Source organism: Cryptomeria japonica, chromosome 3, assembly GCF_030272615.1.
Source record: "Cryptomeria japonica chromosome 3, Sugi_1.0, whole genome shotgun sequence".
NCBI classification, from domain to species: domain Eukaryota; kingdom Viridiplantae; phylum Streptophyta; class Pinopsida; order Cupressales; family Cupressaceae; genus Cryptomeria; species Cryptomeria japonica.
Window position 1 is genome coordinate 284,878,579 of NC_081407.1, and position 24,771 is coordinate 284,903,349.

General features: G+C 35.6%; 1 protein-coding gene across 3 annotated transcripts in view; it reads right to left on the reverse strand.

Moving 5' to 3' along the window:
- Positions 1–340: 340 nt before the first annotated feature.
- LOC131029619 (DNA repair protein UVH3) overlaps positions 341–24,771 on the reverse strand; it is a 56,665-nt gene continuing 32,234 nt past the window's right edge. For all 3 annotated transcript variants that reach the window (XM_057960174.2, XM_057960175.2, XM_057960176.2), the window contains 11 exons: positions 23,598–23,675; positions 23,420–23,473; positions 17,612–17,796; positions 15,128–17,012; positions 9,908–10,102; positions 9,677–9,762; positions 4,026–4,320; positions 3,747–3,883; positions 2,809–2,893; positions 1,710–2,219; positions 341–1,395 (listed from right to left, as the gene is read on the reverse strand). In XM_057960174.2, coding sequence (XP_057816157.2) covers positions 556–1,395; positions 1,710–2,219; positions 2,809–2,893; positions 3,747–3,883; positions 4,026–4,320; positions 9,677–9,762; positions 9,908–10,102; positions 15,128–17,012; positions 17,612–17,796; positions 23,420–23,473; positions 23,598–23,675 — 4,350 coding nt within the window. In that variant the 3' untranslated portion in view covers positions 341–555. The remainder of the gene's footprint in view (positions 1,396–1,709; positions 2,220–2,808; positions 2,894–3,746; positions 3,884–4,025; positions 4,321–9,676; positions 9,763–9,907; positions 10,103–15,127; positions 17,013–17,611; positions 17,797–23,419; positions 23,474–23,597; positions 23,676–24,771) is intronic.

Genomic DNA, 24,771 nt, shown 5'->3' on the forward strand with positions numbered 1-24,771 from the left:
ACCAACACATGAAAGAAACCATTGTGCCCAAAACTTATGCAAAGACCTAAAACATAAACCATTGCACAGCTGACCCTTGCTTTCAATCTCCCGTGCGCTTTTTTATTTAACACATAAATCCTAAAAGTGGGCATCAACAAATCATATTCCATAAGGATGCTTAATGCAGAAAGATCAGTGGGGCCAAAGTAATATATTAAGCTCATGGAATAAAGGGGTCAATTAAACAAATGCTTGCAATCTCACTCGCAAGTGGAAAAAACTGTGTTGCCAAAAATTATGGGTTTGGACAGAGCACCTAAGATTGGATTGGGCTGCTAACGCCCAGCAGACTTCACAGTTTTAACTGTATTAAAATGTAAGGTAATTCTAATTTCCTCTAAAATAACTTACAAACTACAATGCATAAATAATTCTGATATTTACAATCATTTTATGTTGTGCCCTGAACAATATCTGTGTTCCATTTTATGTATCTTAATATCACAAAAATGATAACCAAGGATGATTTGATAAAATTACATAAATATGTTTACATAAAAACTCTAGTCAAGTTCAAGTTCGTTTTCTCCTCCTCAAGAAGGGCATTGCCCGAAGCCCTGTAACAGCTGCAGAGCTGTGAGTTTCCTGTTTCTTTTCAGTAACTCCATCTGTTTCATTTGGGCTTGCTTCTGTGTGACTGTTAACATTTATACCCTTGTTGAAGTCGGATGTTGTGGTATGAGTTATTGAATGATTTCTAGCTTCAGAAGTCTGACAATCAAGAATTGCATGCTTACTTGGCAAATCATTTCTCAAACCTATCAGAGGACAATCAGGAGTATTGAATTGAGTACCAACTCGGGTCAGATTAACATTGCCATTTGCATCATCATTAATGGTATATATATCATCTTCCAAATTATCCTCTTCAACACAAAATCCACCACCTGTGGCGAGACAATCTCCAGCAGAATTCGCATTGTCACCTACGCTATCATTATTGGTATGCAAATCATCCTCCTGATTATCCTTTTCAACACAAAATCCACCACCAACGGCAATATAATCTTCAGTGCAATTGGCATTATCATCAGCCTTGTCATTGTTGGTATCTAAATCTTCAACACAAAAGACACCTCCACTGGCAGGATGATCTGAGTATTGCTTTTCATTTCTAGAACCAACATCTGGAATTTCAAATCCTGTTTGCTTCAAATTATTTTCAAGACTAGTCTGTTCACCCTTCCTCATAAATGAAGATGGTGAATCCTGAGATGGCTTTTGCAATACTTTTGGTTCGGATGCTTCACATGAAATCTCACAATCACTGTCACTATCATTGTTGCTATGACCTGTACAATTGCTCTCTTGCTCATCCAATGCATATTTGACAGCTTTGCGAGGCCTTGTGGACTGTAAGTTGTATTCAAGTCAGAATAAACAAAAGAACTGCCAACAAAAATGAAAATACTAGATAGGAATAATCTCTTCTGAATAGACCTTATAAATGAGGAACAACAAAAGAAATGAATTATATTACTGTTCACTAGCAACAAAAAAACGGCAATGCGACTGGAAGAATATCCATTTATACTAGTATAGTACAAGGATATAAAAAACCGAGGGACTGAAATCTTGACTAAACAGTAGACTAGATCTATAAAACAACCAAAGCATAACAAGTCCAACTATATTTGCCTGTGTAAAGAAAGAATGAAACAGCTCACCTTACGAAGTCCAACTTTATCAGCACAAAACTTCCGTTTTAATTGTCCATTTTCAGAAATCTCTTTTTCATTTTCATTATCACTATCATCTGTTGAATTTCTCACCTTCCTTCCCCTACCATGTCCTTTGCCTGCACCTCTTTTTCCTCCCCTTCCCTTGCCTTTACCTCTTCCTCTCCCAGGAGTTGAGAGTTTCACAGTGCTATCTGCTGCCTTTTTGCTCACTTCATTACCATTTCCAGCACTTCCAGAATTTTGTACATCACTTCTTATTGTGTTGTTTGTGACATCAACCATATTTTCTTCAGCTATATTGTGATCAGTTCTTATATCATTTACCTTCTTTTTTCTAGGCCTTTTCTGTGGAGTACTCTCCAGATGTGGAGGAAGATCCATCAAATCTGCTGAGCGACGCCCTGTGATTCCAGTAACAGCCTTCTGAATTCTTCGACTGCGAATTTTGGCAAACCTTTCATTGAAGCTGTAGAATGCCTCCAAACGAAGTTGAGTCTACAAAAAAGAAAAAGTTCAATTGATGTCTATTGATGACTAAAATAGGTCAATGTAACTAACATGAGGTGGTGAAAAGAAGCTCCAAACTAAAAAAACTAAAATCACAAAACTAATAGAATATAGCTAACAAATACAATAGAGCTGCATCTTTCATTTCGACAAAAAATCATAAAACTAGAAGGGAAAGAACAAATAAAGATATATTTTCATCAGTTATACTTCTGCAATATGTTAGAATTATATATGTTGCACAAGCTTGATATTAGAATTTCTTGCCAATATCAATATTGACTAACAATTAAGGATGATAAATAAAATTCAGCAATAAGCATAAATAAATATTTAGTAACAAGCAACCTAAACTACTTAAATTTTGAAGGTAAAATTGAAGCAAAATCTGTCCAAGCACAAATATCATGGAAAATTTTGAAACAATGGAATTAATACCCTAAATTTGTGTACAACTAAGGAATCCTGCAAGCCCAGAAAATTAGTTTTGAAACTTTAAAGTTAAACTGTGCACAAGATCCTCCCTTCCTATAATAGTATGTTTGCTTTATTCTCATCTGTAACACAGTACACTAACCTCACGTCGATCATACTCCTTTAGAACAGGTAGAAGCAACTCATCTGCTTTTTCTTTATTCCATCCAAATCGTTCCCAGCATAACCTATGGAACAGAATCCATTAATACAAATAATACAATCTTGAAGCTTGAAACCATAGAAAGACTTGAGGAAATAAAAAAGCTACCAATTGAAGAGGAAAAATCAAAAATTATGATCCTCAGTAATTTACGAGTTAAAAGTTGAAACATCTAAATGGTGAAACCTTTTGATTTGTTACCACAGGATAGTACGATTAACTGTAACCAGAATTAATATAAATATGCTTTTGCAAAACCAAGCAAATGGTTCTCCTAAGTTCCTAACTGCAAGCAATATTATAACAGATGAAAACCTTAAAAAAATAGTTGAAGAAACTATAGTCAAACCAACAGTTGAAATATGAGCTTGTACATCCATACATGCAGCATCTTTTATAGTTGTCAAGTATATCCATAACATAATTCACGGTCATTGGATGCCTCAACTTAAACCATTTGTTTACTTGTCGTAACACTTGAATCTCTTTACAATTACTTGCTTAACCTAAAATAATTGCAATAACTGAACACTACTGGAGTTTTGTAATTCTTCAAAAAACAGACCAGAAATTTCGGCAGGAAAATGAAAAGAAGAAACGGAGCAGAAACTCTTAATAAATAATATTGAGCGAGCCCAATATATTCCAGATCTGAGCTATTGTTTAGTAATTAGAAAACTTTAAACTTGGTTCACAAATATAAAATATTATAATTAGTGAAATGTGACATCTACAGTAACATTCAGAACCTGTTCTCTTTATAGTATATTTGTGATTTGTCACCCAAATAAAACTCCTTTGCATTTTTAGCTTGCTGCTATAAATGTATACAAGATATCATCTTCAATCCAAATGGTTTTGAGCAATTAACAACTTACTTGCGGAGTGACATCAAATCTGGTCTCCCCCATGAAAAGGGTTCGGTTGATTTGTCAACCTGTGGAACTCTGTAAGCAGAAATGACAGAATCGTTTGGGAAAGAATCTGGGATTTGCCAATTTTTACTCACTGCTTGCTGAAATTGACAAGCAGAGTTGCAATATGTTAAAAAAGTATGAAATTAAGTAGCCAATCCATTTCAGATTCAGAATTTCACATAACAATCTTTATATCCCAGTAGACTATTAAACAGAGCAGTGTCATAGAAAACACATCACATGTTTTGCCATGAAGATCTTCTTAAGAGCAAGGTCTTTTTCTTCGGAGAGCTCATCTTCTTTCACAGATTGAGCACCATCATCTTGTTTATAACTTTCCTCTTTTTCTTCAACTTCATTCTCATTTTTCTTATTAGTTTTTGATGCTTTCTTTCTGGAGCCTTTTCCTGAGTGAGCATGAACCTTATCTAGAAGAGATGGATCCGGTGAATCAACCCACTCTTTGAACTTCTTCAGACCATCTTCCTCATGAAACGTTCTGACAACTTCAATAGCATTAACAATTCCAATACCACTGCCATCAAAAACAATACTAAATTAATAATGTATTCAATGTCTATAAAAAAAGCCAATATTAGAGAGCTTGCTTTCACTCCGTGGTATCAATGAAATGCAAACTGTAATGTTTTCATTTGGGAAATTCATGAAAATTAAAAAAACAAGCATCTAACACACAATTTGTGCAAACACCAGTACTCCCTTGCAGAGCAAAGATCTATTTAAAAAAATGTTAATGAACCATAAAACCTCATTCAATCTTCTATATATTCCCATTTACAATAAGGATAAACAAAGTCAATGGGGATGACCATCATAATAATTAGGTTACAGACAATATCCAAGGATATCAGAAACATAACTGTACATTTTCATTTTCTTAAAACTACATTAAACAACGATTGGAGAAAAAAAAGATATTGTTTCTGTAAGTTGTCCAAGAAATTTTTTGCCAATTGGCCTTATACATTACACTCATTAAAGTAATGGATAATCAATCAAGCATGGTCAACAGAACAGACTATCGGTATTTGTTGGTACCCATATAAAACTCAGCTTTCATTTTCCTTTTGGTCAGTATTATTGTTATTTGATCCTCGGGTTTGTATCAATCCAAGTCGATTGTAGTCTTCCCAATCAGTTTACAAGGTCATTCTATCATGGCCTTTTCTTCTAACAACTTTTGCAGGATGAAGATGATTGCCACAAGACTAGGAATAAGCAATAAGCAATGATGAAATAGTAGGGGAAGTGGAAGAACAAGAAATGATAGATCAGAAAGAATAAATCGGCAAGGAAATATGGCAAATTGGGTTGGAATTTCACCCAACTGTTAACACGAGAAATTGGCACACTTTTCTAGTGGCCTAACAACTTGGTAATTCCTCCCAAATCATGAAATATGGCCTAAGTGGAGTTTGTGTGCACTTTTAATGGCAAAGCCATAAGTTATTTCTATTGGTGCACATTTAGGATAGTTAAGCCAATGTTTTGCTCCAAAGATATCTCTGCTAAAAAAAATGGCAAACACAGTAAAGTGCACCAAGTTTGCAAGGATTGTGTGGCTTAACCATTACTCTTTTCTGGCAAACGAATTAGTGATCTGCACCAAAGAAAAATAATGCAAAATAGAAGACTTGAGCACATTTTTGTGAGGGTTAAACCATCCGACTTTTCCATCAAGGTGAGAAAAGTATTAGAATATTTAATTATATTTTAGTCACCTATATTTAGTTCCTTGTTTAATGGTCATTTAGCTTTTTAGTTAATTAGCTTTTAAGCTTTATTTAGCATTTAGCTTTTAGCTTTTTCTTTTTAGTTAATTAGCTTTTAAGCTTAATTTAGCTTTTAGCTCTTTAATCCTTTACTTTAACATTATGTTCTAATTATAGAACATCGTCTTGTAACCTCTATATATACATGTGTATATCATTCAATGTAATCATCCGATTATTGAATCATTCATTCAATTTATTTTTCATGGTATCAAGGCGGATCAATGGGATTCTTTAAAGTTTGGCGAATTTTTTGATAAAAATTCATGCCTTTCTTTCTGGAATATTTTCCAGATTTTTTTTTATTGTTTTTTTATAAACTAACGATTTTGCTTTTTAGAAGGCTTTTTGAGGGTTTCTAGTTCGTGGGCGAATTTCTTTGTGCTGGGCAGCAGTTCATGTTTTTTTTTAGCATTCTGGAGATTTTAGGGCCTACAACCTGGAGTTTTTTTTGCAGATTGAAAATTTTCCTAGAGTTTCTGCAATTTTCGACTAGGGTTTTGACCCTTCAGTTCAAGTCGAAATTTTATTTTTCTTGCAGATTCTTGGTGGGTTTTTTGAGACCTCAATTGGGTCGTCATTAGATTTTTTTTGGGTGCATCCTTTTCCGTGCCTCGATTTTTGAGCCGTCGGATCTGCAATCTATTTTCAGATTCTTAATGGGTTTTTCGAGAGCTTTTTTGGGTTGATCTCAAATTTTTATGGGTGCCTCGTTTTCCGTGCCTCGAATTTTGTGCCAGCAAATTTGCCTTGGAATTTAAAAACAGTTCACAATTTTTGCTATTTCTATAGACGTTGGGATTTTTGCTTTTTTTTGGGCACCATTTATGCTATTTTAAGTTTGCAAAAAAATTTTAATTTCTGGGTTTCTTCCAAACCTCGAAATTCGCACCTTAGAATTCGTGTCAGAATTCTCCTCTAGGGTTTCAAATTTTTTGAGCAGCTGCTTCTATTCTGATTTTTGAATCAGATTCTTCTATCTCATGCTTTCACTAGGTTGACCTCGTTCAACCTCCATTTTCGTGATGGCATCTTTGACCAACATCATATGTTGGAACACAGACAGAAGTTCAACAGCTGCCACAACACCTGAAAACAGTGCACGTTCACGATATCTGAATATCGTTGCCTTGATCAGATTGATTTAGGCCAGACCTTGTCTTACAAGTCCTAGGGTTTTCACGATTTTTTCCTGAAAAATTGTCTGTCGATTTTCTGATTTTTTCCACAAAAAATTATGGGAGGGTTTTCACGATGTTTTCCTCAAAAATTGTTCACGGGGTTTATAATTTTTCCTTGAAAATTATCTCATCTATAATCCGCGATATTCGCGTAAGATTTTAGTTATCTGGGTTTTACCCTTTTTTTCCACAAAAACGATGATTTGTAACCTAAGATTTCTTGGTTTTTCGATTTTCTCCTCAAAATCGTAAATTCTCTTTTCGAGGTTCCTATTTCAGGGTTTGACGGTTTTTTCCTCAAAATCGTGCTTTGTTGCAGTCAGTTTGGGTCGCACCTGCCAGGGCGAACATCTGCAACCGTGGTATCTTGCAGTCAGTTTTGGAGTTGGTACTCTTCTGCAAAAGGGTTTGCTGATTTTTTCCTCAAAATCATTGTTTCAGGCTTCAGTAATTCACGTGTGCCAAATCTCTAATTCGCGTGTGAAGGCTACATTATCTTGGATGGCTTTTGGTATTCTTGGTCATTAACACTTTTCAGATCCAGGGAGGGTCTCCACCACAACAAAGTGTTCTTTTCATTTGTGATCAAAAGACCTATAGTGTCTTCTGTAGGGTAGTTAGTAGATAGAATGACCATTAAGGGAGGGTATTAGAATATTTAATTATATTTTAGTCACCTATATTTAGTTCCTTGTTTAATGGTCATTTAGCTTTTTAGTTAATTAGATTTTAAGCTTTATTTAGCATTTAGCTTTTAGCTTTTTCTTTTTAGTTAATTAGCTTTTAAGCTTAATTTAGCTTTTAGCTCTTTAATCCTTTACTTTAACATTATGTTCTAATTATAGAACATCGTCTTGTAACCTCTATATATACGTGTGTATATCGTTCGATGTAATCATCCGATTATTGAATCATCCATTCAATTTATTTTTCAAAAAGTGGCAACATCAAGGGAATTCTCCACTCGATCCTCCACTTTGACAAAGTGAAAAAGGACTGCCATTCACTCGGGCACACATTTAAGATGGTTTTACCATTGGTAAATCCCACCAAGCAGTCATTAAATATGGCATACTTTTGAGTACAATAGTCCTGGTCAGTTAAAAATGAAAAAACCTTAGTAATTTGAAGTTTGAATCCATTTTTTGAACATTCAAAACAACTATAAGTGGGCTCACATATTTGATGGTTGAACCTCAGTTGATTTCCACCAAAACATCTAAAAGGGGTAGTAAGTGGCTGATATAGACATGTTTCCATCATCAAAACTGTAGCTGCATAAGTAAACTTCGCCCAGCAAGAAGGGTTCGATCATTAGTAATTTCTGCCAAAGGTCAGAAAGTTGGTTAACAAATCATAGGACACACCCTGTCTACTTTAGCCATGGCAAAAACTCCCAAGGCACAATACCAGATGGGTTTTTCTATGATTTTTTTCTTCCAGTCCTCTTAAGTCAGCCAACAGACCAAAACTCCACCCAGATCACAAAAATACCTGTTTCAGGCACACAGTGTTTCAGCATCTTCAAACAAGGACATTTTTTTTTGTCACATGTTACAGTAGTTTTTCAAGTATATACAAAGGTAGCTTAATCAACTGCATCATTTCCCTGATTCCAAGCATGTATTTATGGTGGAAGAGTCTGAAAGACAGGTTTTTTTGTCCTTGCAACATCATTATCCTTTGATATAAAAATCAAGGCCGTGTTGAGTTTCAAATGTGCAGCGTTAAAATTTAAAGGTTTTAAAAGCCCAGTTCAGATTTATTTAAGAGTCTTGTGAAGGCTTTTTGTGCTAGGGTTCTCATTGTCTAAAACTGTACCCTCCAATTGATCCAGCTGCCAGGTGCTTCAGAAATTGTGATGGAGATTACTGAAAAATCTAGGGTTTCAGATTCAAGTGTTTTACATATCATCATACTGGAGTTCCAGTGTACTTCAAAGGTTTCACCAGTTTCAATGCTGAAATTGCTTCAGACTCCCAAAAGAACACTCATGCATCTCGCTGTTTTTAGCATTGGCCATATCCAGCAGTCGCTATTCCCAATATTCTATTCCAAGCAGTGGATGAGTCATGAGAGTTTATTTTTAGGCTGCTGCAGTTAGTTGTATTCTATTAATTTTTCCAAAATAAGTTTGCTTTAAAGTTACTTCATTTCAGCTTTTCTTGCAACTTGTGGATACGTTTACTTTAGAAAAACTCTTGCTAGAATATTCAATGATTATTCTCAAATCCTTAAGATCCATTCATCTTAACCTATAAATAAGTGCCTTGGGCACAAAACAATGATAATGATAGTTGGCGCTATGCTCACACTGCTGAAATACCATTCCATGCGTTCTCTCTATCTTTGTTACTGTGTGTGAAATTTCATGAATTGAATCAAAAGTATATCCTATTTAGTCAAGCTTTGTATTATTGGTATTCATCTATCTAGGTTGTAGCTTTGCATGCAACATAGCCTTTCAATTATTGGAATCATGGGCTGTTCAAATTGATAATCCTTCAAATCATGTTTGCAATGGAATACTAGTCTCTGTTTTAGCTAGTAGGAAGTCGTGTTCATGCTTAGTAGTTTCTTTCCATTCAATATCTGACAATCTCATTGAAAGGCAAGATTGCTAATAGTCTAGTGCATGTAGCTGGAGCCAAAATTAGCCACTAAGAATTTAAATATATGCAAAACCCCTTAGTGAAATTTCATAGCATGCATATCCATATATTATATTTTTAGTTATAGTCTACACTTAGTTTTAGATTTATTTAGATCTTCAGGAGCTTCCCCTCATACTTTGAAGAACAGTTATACCGTACAGACTATTTTGTTTTGTGTTGTCTCACAAAGTCACAAGAGACAAATTAAGCACTAACAAAATCTTTAGTCTAACTCAAAACACAAAGAAAATTGAATTTCTTACCTGATTCCCTCTGTATAATCACTTCCAAGAAGCAAAGCCATGCAGATTAGCTTTTCCCTATTCAAACCAAGCTCCTCCTCAATGTCCTACGAACAAACAAACAATAGTCACTTCTATGCTCCTCGTTTTTTATTTCATGGACTGAATAAATATAGCACAAAAAGCTAAGCAGTAGGCTCTATTGCAAACCTGAGGAGACAGGACTGAACAAAACAGAAAAATATTCCTAACCTTCATAAAGTAAGTTTCAACATACTTCCGCTCATCAAAAATATTCTTGTATACACTACCAGCACCAAATAGGAATACATCACAATCATCAGTTACAACACCATCAACTAAGTGTGTGCATTCAAGATATGCACATTGGGCTTCTGCTTCCATTGGTGCAATGATGTATGGTATACCAAACATTTGAAGTAGTTCCTGTATTTAAAAATGACAAACAAGTATTAAGAGTTGTGAAAAAGAAGTGCAGTATCATCTCATTGTTAGTGACAATGTACCTACAAAAACATGATTTGAAGGTGCATGTTATGCCTCCTAAGTTGTACCAACATATATCAATTTGTAACTAAATCTATGCTAATCATCTTTGATAAAAAAATTGTCAATAAATGCAAAATTAAATATCAAGAAATGGAAAAAGAAATTCTATGAATGTTCACAAAAGTAGATACATGAAACTTGAGAGTATATTTATTAGTTACAATATTCAGATACTACAACAGCCCTAGATTATATAAAGTAGTAACTAAACAAAAGAGTTAAAAATAATATAACAAGAGGTAGATCAAATATGCATCCCCTATCCTAGAGGAATGTCATCTCTAATTTCCAAGTTGCCACTAGATGGGAATGGCTAGGATCATCCCCTAGCTATCTCCGATGGGATTTGGACATCATCCCCCATACCTAGTACATTGTAATCCCTAGGTGATGCTTGTGTTAAGAACTCAAATTTAGCAATCTATAAGGACTGTCATTTCTCATTGAACATAAGTGGTAGAAGATGAACCCTTATACGCGTATGGCAATATACACAAATAACTCCAAGTGGTATGTTCCTTAGCCTAAGAGAGTTGCTCTTGTTGATGAAGAAGAGGTAAAGAATGGGTTCATCAAGGCATAAAATCTATATGCTAAAGAGGAAACATGAAAATTAAGGCAAGTGTGAATCAAGTTCAAAGATCTTAGAGGCTTATCAAGGTCAGCTTTCAAAGATCTTAGAGGCTTATCAAGGTCAGCTAGAGACTATAGGAATACACTTGCCAAAATGGACTCTATTTGATGGTCACAACTGACAACTAAATGGCAGCCCTACTCGAGCCTGGCATAGACTTGCCACCCACCCATCAAAAGTAGCCAGTTCCTCTACTGTTGAGAGGGACTGATCAACTTATAGCTTCATCAAATCTACTAAAAGGACAAGCTTACCTCATGTAGAGCAAACAAGCTAGTAGCTGTACATAGTGCCTTGTGTCTCCTAGATTGCATAATGACCAAGTACACAAAGACTCATTCAACACAATGGGATGTTGAGCCTAAGCTATCTTCATAGATTGATAGGAGAACAAACAGGTGGGATTGCTTGGAGTTCTCTCAGACAAGCCACATAGTTCAGTATGTGAAACTGATACAAATGGTGGAGATCAGCAGCCAATTGTTGGTGCTTCACATAGGGATATGATTGCTGATTTGGCACTTTGCCATTATTTTATGATTGATAGTTATAATGACTTTGAAAATTTGACAGATATTATATCTTGAGTACTCTAATTTCTCCACTATGAAATTAATAAGTCAAGCTAAAAAATTTGGAAGTTAATAAATCAATCTAGGACGCCATAAGAAGGACAATGCTTTCACATTTTAGTAGCAAACTAAAAGGACCAAAAGCATCATTGTTGCCCATCACAAAAGGTCCCATGCAATACATGAGAATGCTATTGCAAAATGCCAAAATGTATTCAGCAAATAGGGCCAAAGTAGTTAATCATGGGGGAAGCAAGGCACTTCCCCTAAAACCTTTCCTAACATTTAAGAGCATGAGAATGTTGTTGTGCCCCACTAGCAATATGCATGCATGAACACAACTGCATTGTTTTGGTTGCCTATGGATGTGAACCAATGGCATCTAAATGAGGCTTGGTGGCCAAATATTGTCACAGGATAAAAAGGGTAATCAACTTGGCAAATTTAGGGGGGTACCCTATAAGGACCTAAACCTGAAAGTGATAACCACTTAAAGAAATAGAGGACAAAAAGCTATATTCAAATAGTACTACTACTACCTCCTCTAGATCTCAAAGTAGACAAAACAGATAAAGGTGAAGTGCTCCTCATTCTCAATCTCCTAACGCACACTATGTAAGATATGCTAGGTTGTCTCAACTCATAATGGGTGGAAGCACATGCTCATGTGATGAAGCATTAGGCCTTGTGACAAATGACGCTGAAGGTAGGTGGAATAATGGTGCCATTCACAATCTCTAAAAATGTTCGACATGAACGAATAGTTTGTACTTTAGAATAGTACCAACTATCCCTGTATTCTAATAAAGAGTTATTGATTGTTACCTGCAAACTAAAATATAATAGGATCTTCAATCAAATATCCTTGCTTTAGAACAAAGAGTGAAATTGTATCCCTCTATGTGCAACCTCATCTAAACAATTGTCCAATAAAAACATTTGAACCTTTTACGTTTGGTAAGTAGTAAATGTTTAATTTACATTATTCATAGAAAATATATTAAAAGTTTAGATTGCAGAAATTTTTATTCCATTCACCCTTATTGAATTCATCTACATTTAATATATGCCCCGTAGTTAAGTATATTCAACAATTTTATTTTCTTTGCCAGATAAAATGTCATAGAGAACATAGCTCCAGGTAACAAGCATACACAGCATGATAAATAATATACTTTTTCTAAATGGCATATGATTATATGTGAAAAATATTGGAAGACGAAATGCATTTCAGACAGTTGATTAGGGTTTCAGATGGTTAAAAAATCAAAAGAAGCATGCCTGAAATTTGCCCATCACTGGGATCGTTGTAAAAGCATTTTGGAAACAAGTCCAACCTAGAATATCAATGACTCCACACAATTCTGACCTCAAAAATTGAACCTTGCTCGATTTCATAGTTGATTCAAATCCAAATCCGATTATGGGACAAACTGTAACTTAGATAAAATCGAGTAGCTTCAGAATTCAATAGAAGATACGAATGGTATCTATTTAACTAGTACAATCAGTACCATCAAAAACCTACATCCTGACTTTTACTGAAATTAATGGTAAATTATTTTTTTAACAAAGCAAAGAAAGATAAAATGTACTGATCAACTAGGAAAACAAGATAACAAGAAATATCTGATATAATTGCATGATAATTGACAAACTCATGTTTGAGATTCCTTCCAACCATTGTAGATGTATAGATCCTTCAGTTCATTATGATACTATGTCAATTTCCAGGAGTGTAATGTCCCCACTTTGAAACAGGATTTAATTATATATAATAATAATAAAATTAAAATACAAAAAAACAAAAGTAGCATTTAAATTAAAATATAAAATTAAATATAATTAAAATTTAACTAAGTTAATGAATGGTCAAAAGGCATAAAATGAAAAGTTGTGACTCCCTCAAACATGAGATATAAAAGGGAGAAGAGAACCTCATTTGAGAGGGGATAGGTAGGAGGAAAGAAAGAAGGAAGCATGTAAATCAAGGAAGAGTCAATGGAAGAAGGAAGGAATGGGAAGTAAATAAGGAAGAGACTCTTACAAAAGAGGGCAGAAATTATGAAAGGTTGTGACTCTTCCAAAGGGTGGTGATTGTGAAAGGTTGTGACTCTTTCGAAGGGTGGTGATTGCGAAAGGTTGTGACTATTTGGAAGGGTGGTGATTGTGAAGGGGTGTGACTTCTCCTTCACAATGGAAAATAAAAAGGGAAGGAGGTCTCATTTGAGGGGAGGAAGAGAGAACAACTGGGAAAGAATATATAATTTTAAAAGGTAGCAATGAAGGGTGGTGAGCCAATTCTAATGAAGGGTGGTGACCCAAGTCTTATGAAAGGTGGTGATCCTTTGCCAATGAAGTATAAAAGAGATCATTCCAATTATTCAATGATCACTTATCAATCATCATTCCAATCATTCAAATCAAGCAACAATCAAGTAGCAAATCACTCTATCCAATCAGCATACATTCAATCATCATTCACCAATATATCAAACCAGCCTTCATTACATTATCACTCACCAATACCTCAAATCAAACAATCAAAGGAATTCATTCAATCAATCAATTATTCATCAAACCGCCATCCATCGGAATATAGAGACTGGAATACTTCTGCGATTGACACACAGCTGTGCGATTATACATTCTGTTTGTGGTATGATCTACATACATAGTGACTATGTTTATATCTGCATTCTTCAGATTTATATACACTGCTGTTTACAATTCTCCAGCATAGCATAGTGGTACTATATATATCTACTCCTGCATGTTTATGACAAATTATATGCTGCTGATAAGATTGTCTATATATATTCTGAATGTAGACCTGATTATGGATATTCTGTAGTTAACTGGCTTTACCTGAGACTTGTGTATATCTTCTTATAATCTGAGTGCTTCCCAGCTATGATAGAGGATGAGGAGATTACCAATAGGTGGAACGGTGTTAAGGTCACCCCTAAGCAAGCCACCTCATATGTATGGCAGGGTTCACATGAGGCCAAAGGGGGGCGAAGGTGCTCTGCCTTTGAGCTTAGGAGGGTTAGACTTAGGGCACCCTATTGGGGTAAATCCTTATCCTCTCTACCATGGTGATGGATGGAATCATATGAGTCGGAGAAGGTAGCTTCAATGAGGGGGGACGGTTGTAAAGACGCCCTATCAAGTTACCCATCCATGGCTTGATTGAGGGGGAACGGTTGTAAAGACACCCTATCAAGTTACCTATCCGTGGCTTGATTGAGGGGGAACGGTTGTAAAGATACCCTATCAAGTTACCCATCCTAGCTTGCTATGATTGGGGTTCCTTTAGTTAGTTAAGTAACCCTTAGTAAATTGCCTTATGTTTCATCATAATCAGTCATTCTTTATTTTATGTATCATGATTCATCATAGTTAGTTGTTTGTAATTATTATTCACTTATATAATATAATTTGTAGGTTATTTTCTAACTTGTTTGCAGGTTTTCCCCTTTAAGGAGATAAAGGCACTCCCCCTTTAACCCTCCCTTATTGGCTGAGAATTGTAATCTAGGGCAAACTAGGGCATATTACAAAAGGGGACATTACAAGGAGTTGCAAGAAATTTTATCATAACAAGACGCTTTGGATGTATAAGCTTTTTCATTGATACATTCAAAAAGTACAGACCTATTCAACTACTCAAAGCAGGAAAAATAAATTCAGTACCTGGCACTCTGCAAACATTTCACCAGTCACAGACTCAGCATTGCGCTCATGTTTCTTCTGTGCAGACTGTAGATCTAGTTCCTCTTGCCTCAGAAACACCATTTCTTCATCTACACTGGCCTGGAGAGCTTCCTTCTCAACCTCCAATTCAGCTTCAATTTCTTTCTTTCTTCTTAAATTTTCTTCTTTCATTTCATGCAACTGAGCTTCTTTCTTTAAGGCTGCTTCCCTGTCTCTTGAACTGTTAGTTTCTTCTGCTTCTCTTATCAAGTCATCAACTGAAAAAGCTCCAGGAGGTTCACTTGGTACCTTGTCCTGATATAAATCATGGGCATCATTAACTGAAATTATCTTATCACTAAAATCATTTAAAGGTTCTGGCATAGAGGTCATGTTCTGAGCAGCTTTTGTTTCTCCATTTTGCACAGGTTCAGAACTCTCCAGTTCATTCATTCTATTGTCATTTTTCATTTCTCTATTACCAGTCTGACATAGTTGTTCATTTTCATGTATTTCATTCAATACATTTAGCTCAGATGGACTTGAACTTTTCTCAACCCTATCTGATGGTTGACAATTATTAAGAGTAAAAACATGTGGATCCTTGGATAAAAATTCATGTGCCGGGGTTGAGACACTGTTAACCCTGCTACAAATTTCACTTGAAATTTTCCCTTTCATTATAAGATTTGTGTCTGTTTCATATTTTTCAGTTGGTATTTGGGAATTTTTTTCAATATATCCTTTTAATTTTGAGTTGCAATTCTCAAAATATTGGTCCACTTCTGTAGTAAACAATGTTTTACCCTTTCTTTCTCTCTCAACTTCAGAGTAATCTTTAACTTCCTCTTTGTAGGTAATCGCACCAAGCAGATAATCTTTAGCTTGTGCTGCTTTGTCACAGCTCTCTTGAGAAATGTCTCTAATTACCAGCTGAGAACATGTTGGTTTACTTTTTTGAGCACCAAAGTCTGCCAAACTTCTTCTTATTGCCTCTTGGACCTCTTCCTCCTCACTTAGAAATTTTCTTGATTTGGTTCTATTACCAGGTGAATTGGTTTCGAGTCCAACGCTATTATTTCCAATGTCCCATTCTACCTCATTGTTGCCATCTATAACAGGGTAGTCAACTGGAACAGATTCCAAAACCTGGTTAATATTAGAATCAGCAGCCTGGAACTGAACTTTCCCATCCGTATTTGCTCGTATTTCTCCTTCCTCCCATTCACATTCTGATGTATCATCTTCTGAATGTTTACATGCATCATTCTGTCCATGTATATCATGCACAGATTCCCCAGCTACTAAAGCTGCAAAAATATCATCTTCATTTCCTAGTTCACTAATATCATCCTCTGTAAAAGATATCTGCAAGGCCTTTGGACTCCCAACTTCTGAACACTGATGCAAACCATCAGATGTCTTTCCACTTGTGCATGCACTAGAAAAGCTATCATTTCCAGACCTGGCATGTACAATATCCACATTCTCAACCTTATCATTTTTTTTACAATCATCCACAAAAAAAGTTTCTTGTTCCTGTAATGTTCTGTTGCCATCCATATTCTTATCACTATTTGCTGCGTTTTTCAAGGCCTGTTCCTCAGATTCTTTCATAAGATACAGGTTCCATTGTAAATCACGTGTCATACGAACTCCCATAGCCCTTAGTCTGCTGACACGGATGTTACCCTTCTCGTCAACATATGTTTGAACAGGCGCATCTGAGTCTTCATTAGAAACCTCATCTTGCAAAACAGATTTACATGAAAGCATTGATGAAGTCAGATTAGATGATGAAACTCTAGAAACATCCGAAGGTTTCTCTTGTTCAGTAGGCCTTTCTTCCATTTCATTCGTATTACTTCCAGGAAAGTGCAATGCCCTGTACATCATGATCAGCTTGCATTTAGAAAAATAGATGATCTTAGCACAAACATCCAAATATAAAAAGAAACTAAATAAATGAAGCACAAGAATAACCAAAATCTAAGCACATGTTATTGAATTGGTATAGTGAGAAAAATTGTTCAACATTTTAACTTGAATCTTAACAAGATTAGGAATTAACCTGGCTGACAGTGCATTAGGAATGGAATGATTCTATTAGAGCCGTGAATAAGTAACCTAAATTCCCAACGAGGCTATCGCAATGAATGTCAAACGATAGTACCATGAGTTCAAATTGGTTTGGCAGTATAATATTGAGATGCAAAGCCATTTATAAACACCAGATACTCCTACTATGTGCATATTCACATAGAACATTAATATTTGAACAATCTTACAAATGCAATTTATATTGACTAAAATGATCTCAAACTGTTGTTAGTTTCTTTTCCAACCATGAAAGAGTCTTTTTAAAAAGCCCAACTGGTTGAATAACTGCAATTGGAAAAGTGTGGGGATAGAAGGAATTCATACAAAAATTGTATTTGCCCAATTCAATTCTGAAAAAGAAATCATGTCTCAAAGTATACTCACTGTTTATCACCAGTGAATGATGACGAAAAGATGAATTCCCTGCCAGATTCAGAGGCTATCCGTGAAGTTGGCATGCCACCGATACCCCTTCCAGAAGCAGATTTCTGAACTTCTTCAATTTCGCGACGAAAAGCAACAGTCTTGAGATAAGCTTGTATCTGCATCTCAGAAAATGAAGCTGGAACCTGTTGCCAAAACAAATAGAACAGAATGTTGAATTTGCATAACGACAAATACAGTACTATTTTTTTTTTAAATTCCCTTCAACAAATTTTAGCATCCCCTAGTGCATTTTGATGTAAAAGCCTAAAACACGGTAGAATGTAGAATGTGCACCATCAACTTAAATTCCTCAGTCCTTGGTAAAAGAAAACAGTTTTGCAGCATCCCCATGGTTACAGAAATCATAACTTTATGAAGCTCAGTGTGGCATTCATAGTTCTGAGACTTGCCAAGACTCAGCGAGTCCAAAGTCAAGTGACCCTGGGCAAGTCCGGCCCAGACTCGGGCTCATCCAAGTCCAGAGCAAGACTCGCCGAGACTCACCAAGAACAGGGACTAGCAAACTTGGCTCGGACCTGGCAAGTCCCGATTGCCCGGACTCTATCATTGGGTTTTTCTCACATCTAACACCTTGTGCAGCTTATCATTGCTACCCCTCAAACCCATTAGTGTCTCCATTCCCAAACCCCCACTAGTTAATGGGACCTACCTTAGATGCCTTCATAGGAGGGATGTAGGCTCCTTTGAGCCATAGACTTCTAGTTATTGTTTTGATATTTTTTTGTAACATTTGATGCCATGAATTTCATATTCCATGACTTTTGTATACAATTGACAAAATTTATATATCTAAGTGTGCTATTTCCTTCAACTATAATTTGCATTTATAATTATGTGATCGATGTATACTTGTATGTGATCAAATTAGCTTCCACTTGATGGTGTTAGTATGTCTTTAAGGTTTATTTAATAAAAGGTGCATGAAACAAGTTTTAAATCCTTAAAATCTCTAAATTTCTTAGGTTTTTCACTTGCCGAGTCCTAGTCCCAAGTCCAAGTCTTGTTTCTATGGTGGCATTAATTAAGAATGAATGTATTATAAATGGACCACTGGAAACTCCAAATGAAAAAGCAAAAAACGTAAAGCTGCAAAAAGACAATTGGTGGGCATCGTCATATAATTCAAAAGTTGTGTTTGTTCACCAACTACAGAGGCATGGTGATAATATTAAAAAGCATTTCACATTGATATATGAACAAATTTTTGATCACTTAACTTAAACTGTATGAGAAAAAGAAACATTGCATCTAAATTTCAATGGAATTAAGTAACAAAAGGTACAACTGAGTCATGCTAACTCAATATACTGGATCGAGGATTGAGTGAGGATTGAGTAATAGTTTTCTTCATATATTTGATGGAATTCAGGACTCCGAAGTACCAGTAGAGTGAGACTTCATTCGCAGAGGGTTAGTAGATCTTACATGTTCTAAGAGATAGCCTTACTAGGGCATGAGACAGATGAAGTCAGAACCAGAAAAATTATTTCCTAGGTATTATGATAACTACATTTCTCTTTGGCAAGTTAGACAGGTTGCCTAGGCCCAATATTTAAACAGTTGCATTCTAGAGCCAAGTGACATAACACCCTCCATGTTTCAAATAGGGGCAATTGATCAAAATTTGACAGTTTCACCAAAATTTGGTACCCTGTACAAGAAAGGAAAAGAGATTGGAATACCCAAATGCATAGTGGCTAGCGGAGATAGAAAACTAGGAAAATCTACCTGAAGAGGAGGACCTCTTTGAATGAACTAATATCCTCCAACATCCTTCATGCTTTACATTGATTGAGGATCACCAATTCAGGATCCCACTTAGTAAGAATTTAAATATATAATTAGGTTTACAAGTCCTCTCTGCTTGAGACACTTTTAGCTCAAAGCATGGTGATAAATGGATTCATAACAAGCATGGTGATAAATGGAAGCATATCAAGCATGGTGATAAATGGATGCATATCAATTAAAATTTGGTTTTCCCAACACATTTAATTCCCTTTGTTGCCTAAATAAACAATAATTGGCATGTGGAAATGGTGGGAAATTGACCTGTTGGCTTTTTACATTTCAACCACATATTAGATATTATATAATCTGTCATTATGCAACTTCTTGAATGGTATAATATCTGACAGCATATTTTGGAGCCCCGTGCAGGATCACTTTCTGCATTCTGTGAGATGAAACCAACTTAGTGGACGTCTTAATTCTCAAGTGTATACCACAAAAATACATCAACTTCATCTAGGCAGAGGTTTTAATTCTCTACCTCTGCTGCCAATTTTTCCAACTCAAACTAATGAAATGAGTTCAAAGACTCATTAGGCATCTATTTCATTCTGAGAATTATACAAACTCCATCCAGAGGCAAGATATAGAATCTTCTATAAGCAGTGACCATAACTTTGAAATCACAGGATGAACCAAAAAACCAAGCATTCTGGCAAATAATGTGTCAAAAAGAATTAGGAGTGCTTCCAAGAAAGATTAAACATATCAGAATCATAACTGTTTGAACTCATATTATCACTGCTTTTAGAATCATCATCACTTCCCTCCTCGTGCTCAGCCTTAAGAAAATATAATTTCCTACAACATTTTGTTGGTTAAGATTCTTTTGTCTTTTCTGTTGTCATATCTCACAAAATTAGCTTTGCTTGGAAATACAACAAGAACTTCATATTTTGCATCATGGATAACCTAAGTGAGCCTGATGATCAATGGCCAAGGGTTGAGTGCTCCATAGAGGAGTTCACAGGTTTGAATCGAAAGGAAATATAAGTGTGTACACTTCAATGGGCAATATATAAGGTCAGTAGAAAAAAAAAACCCTTTAGGGTCTCCAGAAAGGGGATCAATGCACCAAATTGGTGTCTTGCTTGGTGGCGACCTAAATTACAAAGATACAATATTCATCCGCCATCTGATTGAACTTTGAAGTATCCAATATACGCCTCTAATGGACCAATAATGATTATATGAGTTCATTCTTAATAAATGCTGCTAGGATATACAACTCGAAGAATATTCACTGATTGGTTTGATTTGAAGTCACGCCAACCCATTGGAATAATCACACCCTAGAAGATTAACCCTTTTTTTTTTAAATTGCCAAAGACAGCTGTTCTGGGTGACCCCGAATCTCTCTTATTTTAGTCTGAGGCTTAGCACAACTGTAGCAATTGACTTTTTATCTGACCTGGAAGGATTCAGAACATAACAACACTTCCTCTTGTTAACCTAGGCAATAGCCTAAGGTCATCACCATTTCCTTCAGGGGCATCTATCATGACTTTCATTTTGTAATTGTAGGCAATATGATTTTCATTTGACTCTTTATATATACTTAACATTGACTCAAGCTTCGTGTATGTCACTTGTATCCTTGATTTTGACTTGAATTATTGCAAGGGGAATGATTTACTAGTCAGAGGAATCAGTTTGGTTATGAGCAACCAGACTTCAGAGAACCTTGTTCAGCCTGTTGATAATAACATAGTCCAGTCTTTTAGCACATTATTGACCTGATTTCTGATTAGGGGCTCTAGATTAGAATGAGTCTCCTCAGCTGGGTGATCTCAATAAAATAATTGAGGTGCCGTTCATGCATTTGTTTAGTAACAATTTATTTTGAAAACATTCTCTTTTGTTGTTTAATCTCTTTCATTCTTTTATCCTTTTTATAGACTTGACAACTTTTTTTCATTTGTATTGAACTTTAGAATGAGCTTTAAAAAAGCTAGGTAGCAATAAGATTCATTACACCTTATTCACCTCCATATGGCACACCATTCACAAAATGGCATCTTGATAGAAGCATGCCTGATGAATTGTAACATCCCCTTCCTAATTTGCCCTAGAACCACAATTGCAACAAATTAGGGTTAGGGTTACATCTTGCCAAGTAAAATATATCTTTAATAATGTGACCCTAGATTTGAATCCTGCAATAATAACATAAGAAAATATGTGTGTGTGACCCTATATATATATATACAAACTTCCAATTATTAGGGTTAGACATGATCACTTCATATTCATATATTATCAATGATATTATGCAAGCAAATTAGGATTTGGAGGAAGAGAGGATGGGTCTGCCCAAAGCCATTTCTACACTAAGCCCAAGAGTGGATGTCTACCAGAGCCCTCTTTGCTTGCTTAGCGGCTTGTACCTGCTTTCCCCATCAATGTCTCATCGTTCTAAACACAAGTGCCATCTTGTGGAGTTGGGCGGAGGTCATAAGGGGGTTCCTTGGCTATTCTATGTAAGTGCCCTCTATTCCTACAAGCCATTATGGCCAACTCTAGGACAGCCTACTTACTTAGCCCTCTTATACCCCTTTTGCTTACACCCCAGGCCCTTCCTACAAGGTGGGTTTCAGAAAATCAAGAACACCTTGTATTCTATCGTATGAACATATACTTAAGCATTCTCTATTATGCACAAGCAACATGTATACATATAGTACGCAATGATTGGTAGAAATATCATGTATACCACCAAATATATAATAATCTGAGATAACTAGAAATCTGCTGCAATGAACTGGAATTGTCTCCTTCGTGACTACTGCTCTCTATCTTGTGACTTCTTGTTGCTGTTCAATCTGAGGATGGTTTGTGTGATTTGATGATCAAGCTGGAATTGTCTGTTGCCTTTCTATCTTAAAGATGTAATCCTTCTTTTTGTTCTCTTTCTCTCTGGATGAATGGCTTTTTTCTTCTTGAATGCTGCCCTCTTATATTTACAGATGTAATTCTTGTTGTTGCATTCAATGCTGCTGACAATTGATTCTGTCTTCTGATGTCCAATCTCAAATCTATTTGCTTTCTTAAATTCCAGTGCTTTTCCTGGATGCCCCTCCTTAGCATTGATTTGTCAATTAGGACACACCCAGATGATCTCAAACTGGACCAGCATATTATACATCAGCTTCAGCACATACACGAATGCACATGGAAAGGATTGAACATTCATTTTACTGTACTAAACAATGACCTACAGGTCTGTAACTATATTCTCCTGTTTGTGTCCTTTGGCTGGAATTGTATATGCACCCTATTATATCTTGTTAGTTTCCCAAGAGAGGCGTCTCTATGAAGAGAGGCATCTCTTCCTAGGGTCGACCTCTTTAATAATTTCTAAGTTCCATTTTAATTTATCTCAACTTCTCTTAATCTTTCCCATGAAGTCAGCCTTATGAAGAAGTCAACCATCTACTACTTTTAGACTTTCATCCCACGTAGCCCTAAAAGGTCAGCCATCCACTACAGACTTAATTCATTTCAAATGCTGTTTAGTAAACTTGCTTATTGCTGCCTTTAAATAATTCATCTTGGGTAATAATTGATTCAGAAAATTGTTAAGTCTTTTTGAAAAGACAATTTTCTTAATTAGGGTTTTATTGTAAGGCGGGGATATGACATGAATGGAGTACACGTAGATGCCTTGCAGAAGCTATTTTCTTGGAGTGTTAGTCAATTAAGGATATGATTTAATCTTCAACAAATAAAAAGGAAACTTCAGGACACAGTAATTAAACAAGATTAATCTGTTAATTGAGGTTTTGGTTACAAATTCAACAAAAAGCTCACAAGTAAGAGCTATATTGTTACTCATGGAGACAAAAAGATCAATAGAGAATTTTATAATGAATCTGATCATCAAATACTGATAGATTATAAATACAAAATCAACAACCCAACAGAAAATCACATTGACTAAAAGCTAGCTTTTACCTTCTTAACTTTCTGAAACTTCTTCCTGTTATCTGCCATTATCTGTTCTCTCATCTGCGAGCAGGAGCACAACATGCCATATAGAAGTTACACCACATAAATTTTGGGCATACACATCCTAAAAATATATAAAGCTAAAGAGATAGCATATGTCCCAAATGCCAGTGAAGAAATGGACCTGAACAAGAAGATCAAGCTGCATGGATGGAGGCAGTACTGCCAACACAGCTGGGTCTATTTTCCCTTGATTTACTGGCTGTAAATATCATTTTAGAAGTCAGCTTTATTATTAAATATAAGTTCCCACAAGAGGATAAAGTAAACTATTACTCGAGAATTGGATGCATCTAACCTCTCTGAAACTCAATTTCTATCTACAAAATGGCATCTAAAGTATTTCCAACAGTCCTTTCAAGGAAAAACTAAATATTTTCAACAAAACTTTGAAGATAAAAGCAGAATATTAATCTATCCATTAATTATATACAATGACAAAATACATGCATTTAATAAGTTCAATACTTCTGAATACAATATGACTACCTAACCACCACAGACTACCAGAATTATGACAGGGCTCAAAGAATTACTAGCCTTCTTTAGCACCTGAACAATTCACATTGAAAACCCAGGTTGACTTAATAAGTCCACAGAAGCTTCTTGAAAGGCCTTGAACACAACACGCATATGTATCCACAGAGCACAATTATCCACAAAGTTCCATAACTCATTCTTTCCACCAACTAAGAAACAAACTCGTGTAAATGAATTCTTTAATCCAATATAATGAATAGTCAAAGGTGTTTTCCATCAAAAACTCCAGACTAGCAATAAAGGGCAAAAACCGAGTCAACCACCTTTGTTTGCAACTATTAAAGCTGTAGGGCAAAGGCATTTTCACACATATGAGAAGGGTCAAAGTAAATAAGTGTAGACATTGCAGAAAAGAAGTATAAATACTATTTCGTTTTACAGATGCTTGGAATTGATAACACCTGAAAAAAAGTTATAAACGGGAAAGGTTTTTATTTATCCATTGAAGTTTTAAACAATGGTTGAACATGACAGATATAGGATCCAATTGGAGTAAGCTGTAAATCATTAAGCATTCAGGGCAAGTTCATCATAGAGACTACAAAATAATGATTGAAAAACAAACTAGTAAATGACGATTGCAGGATCAATTTCATCTTATGTTGTAGTGTGTTAAGAGTTGAATGGCATTGAATCAGTTCTAATAGATGTGTATTTTGTTGTTGGATTAAGATCTAAATTTATGCATGCCTCAAGGTAGCAGATAATATCAGGTATCATAATTTGTAGATTGTATACCCCAGGCGATGCAAGTTTAA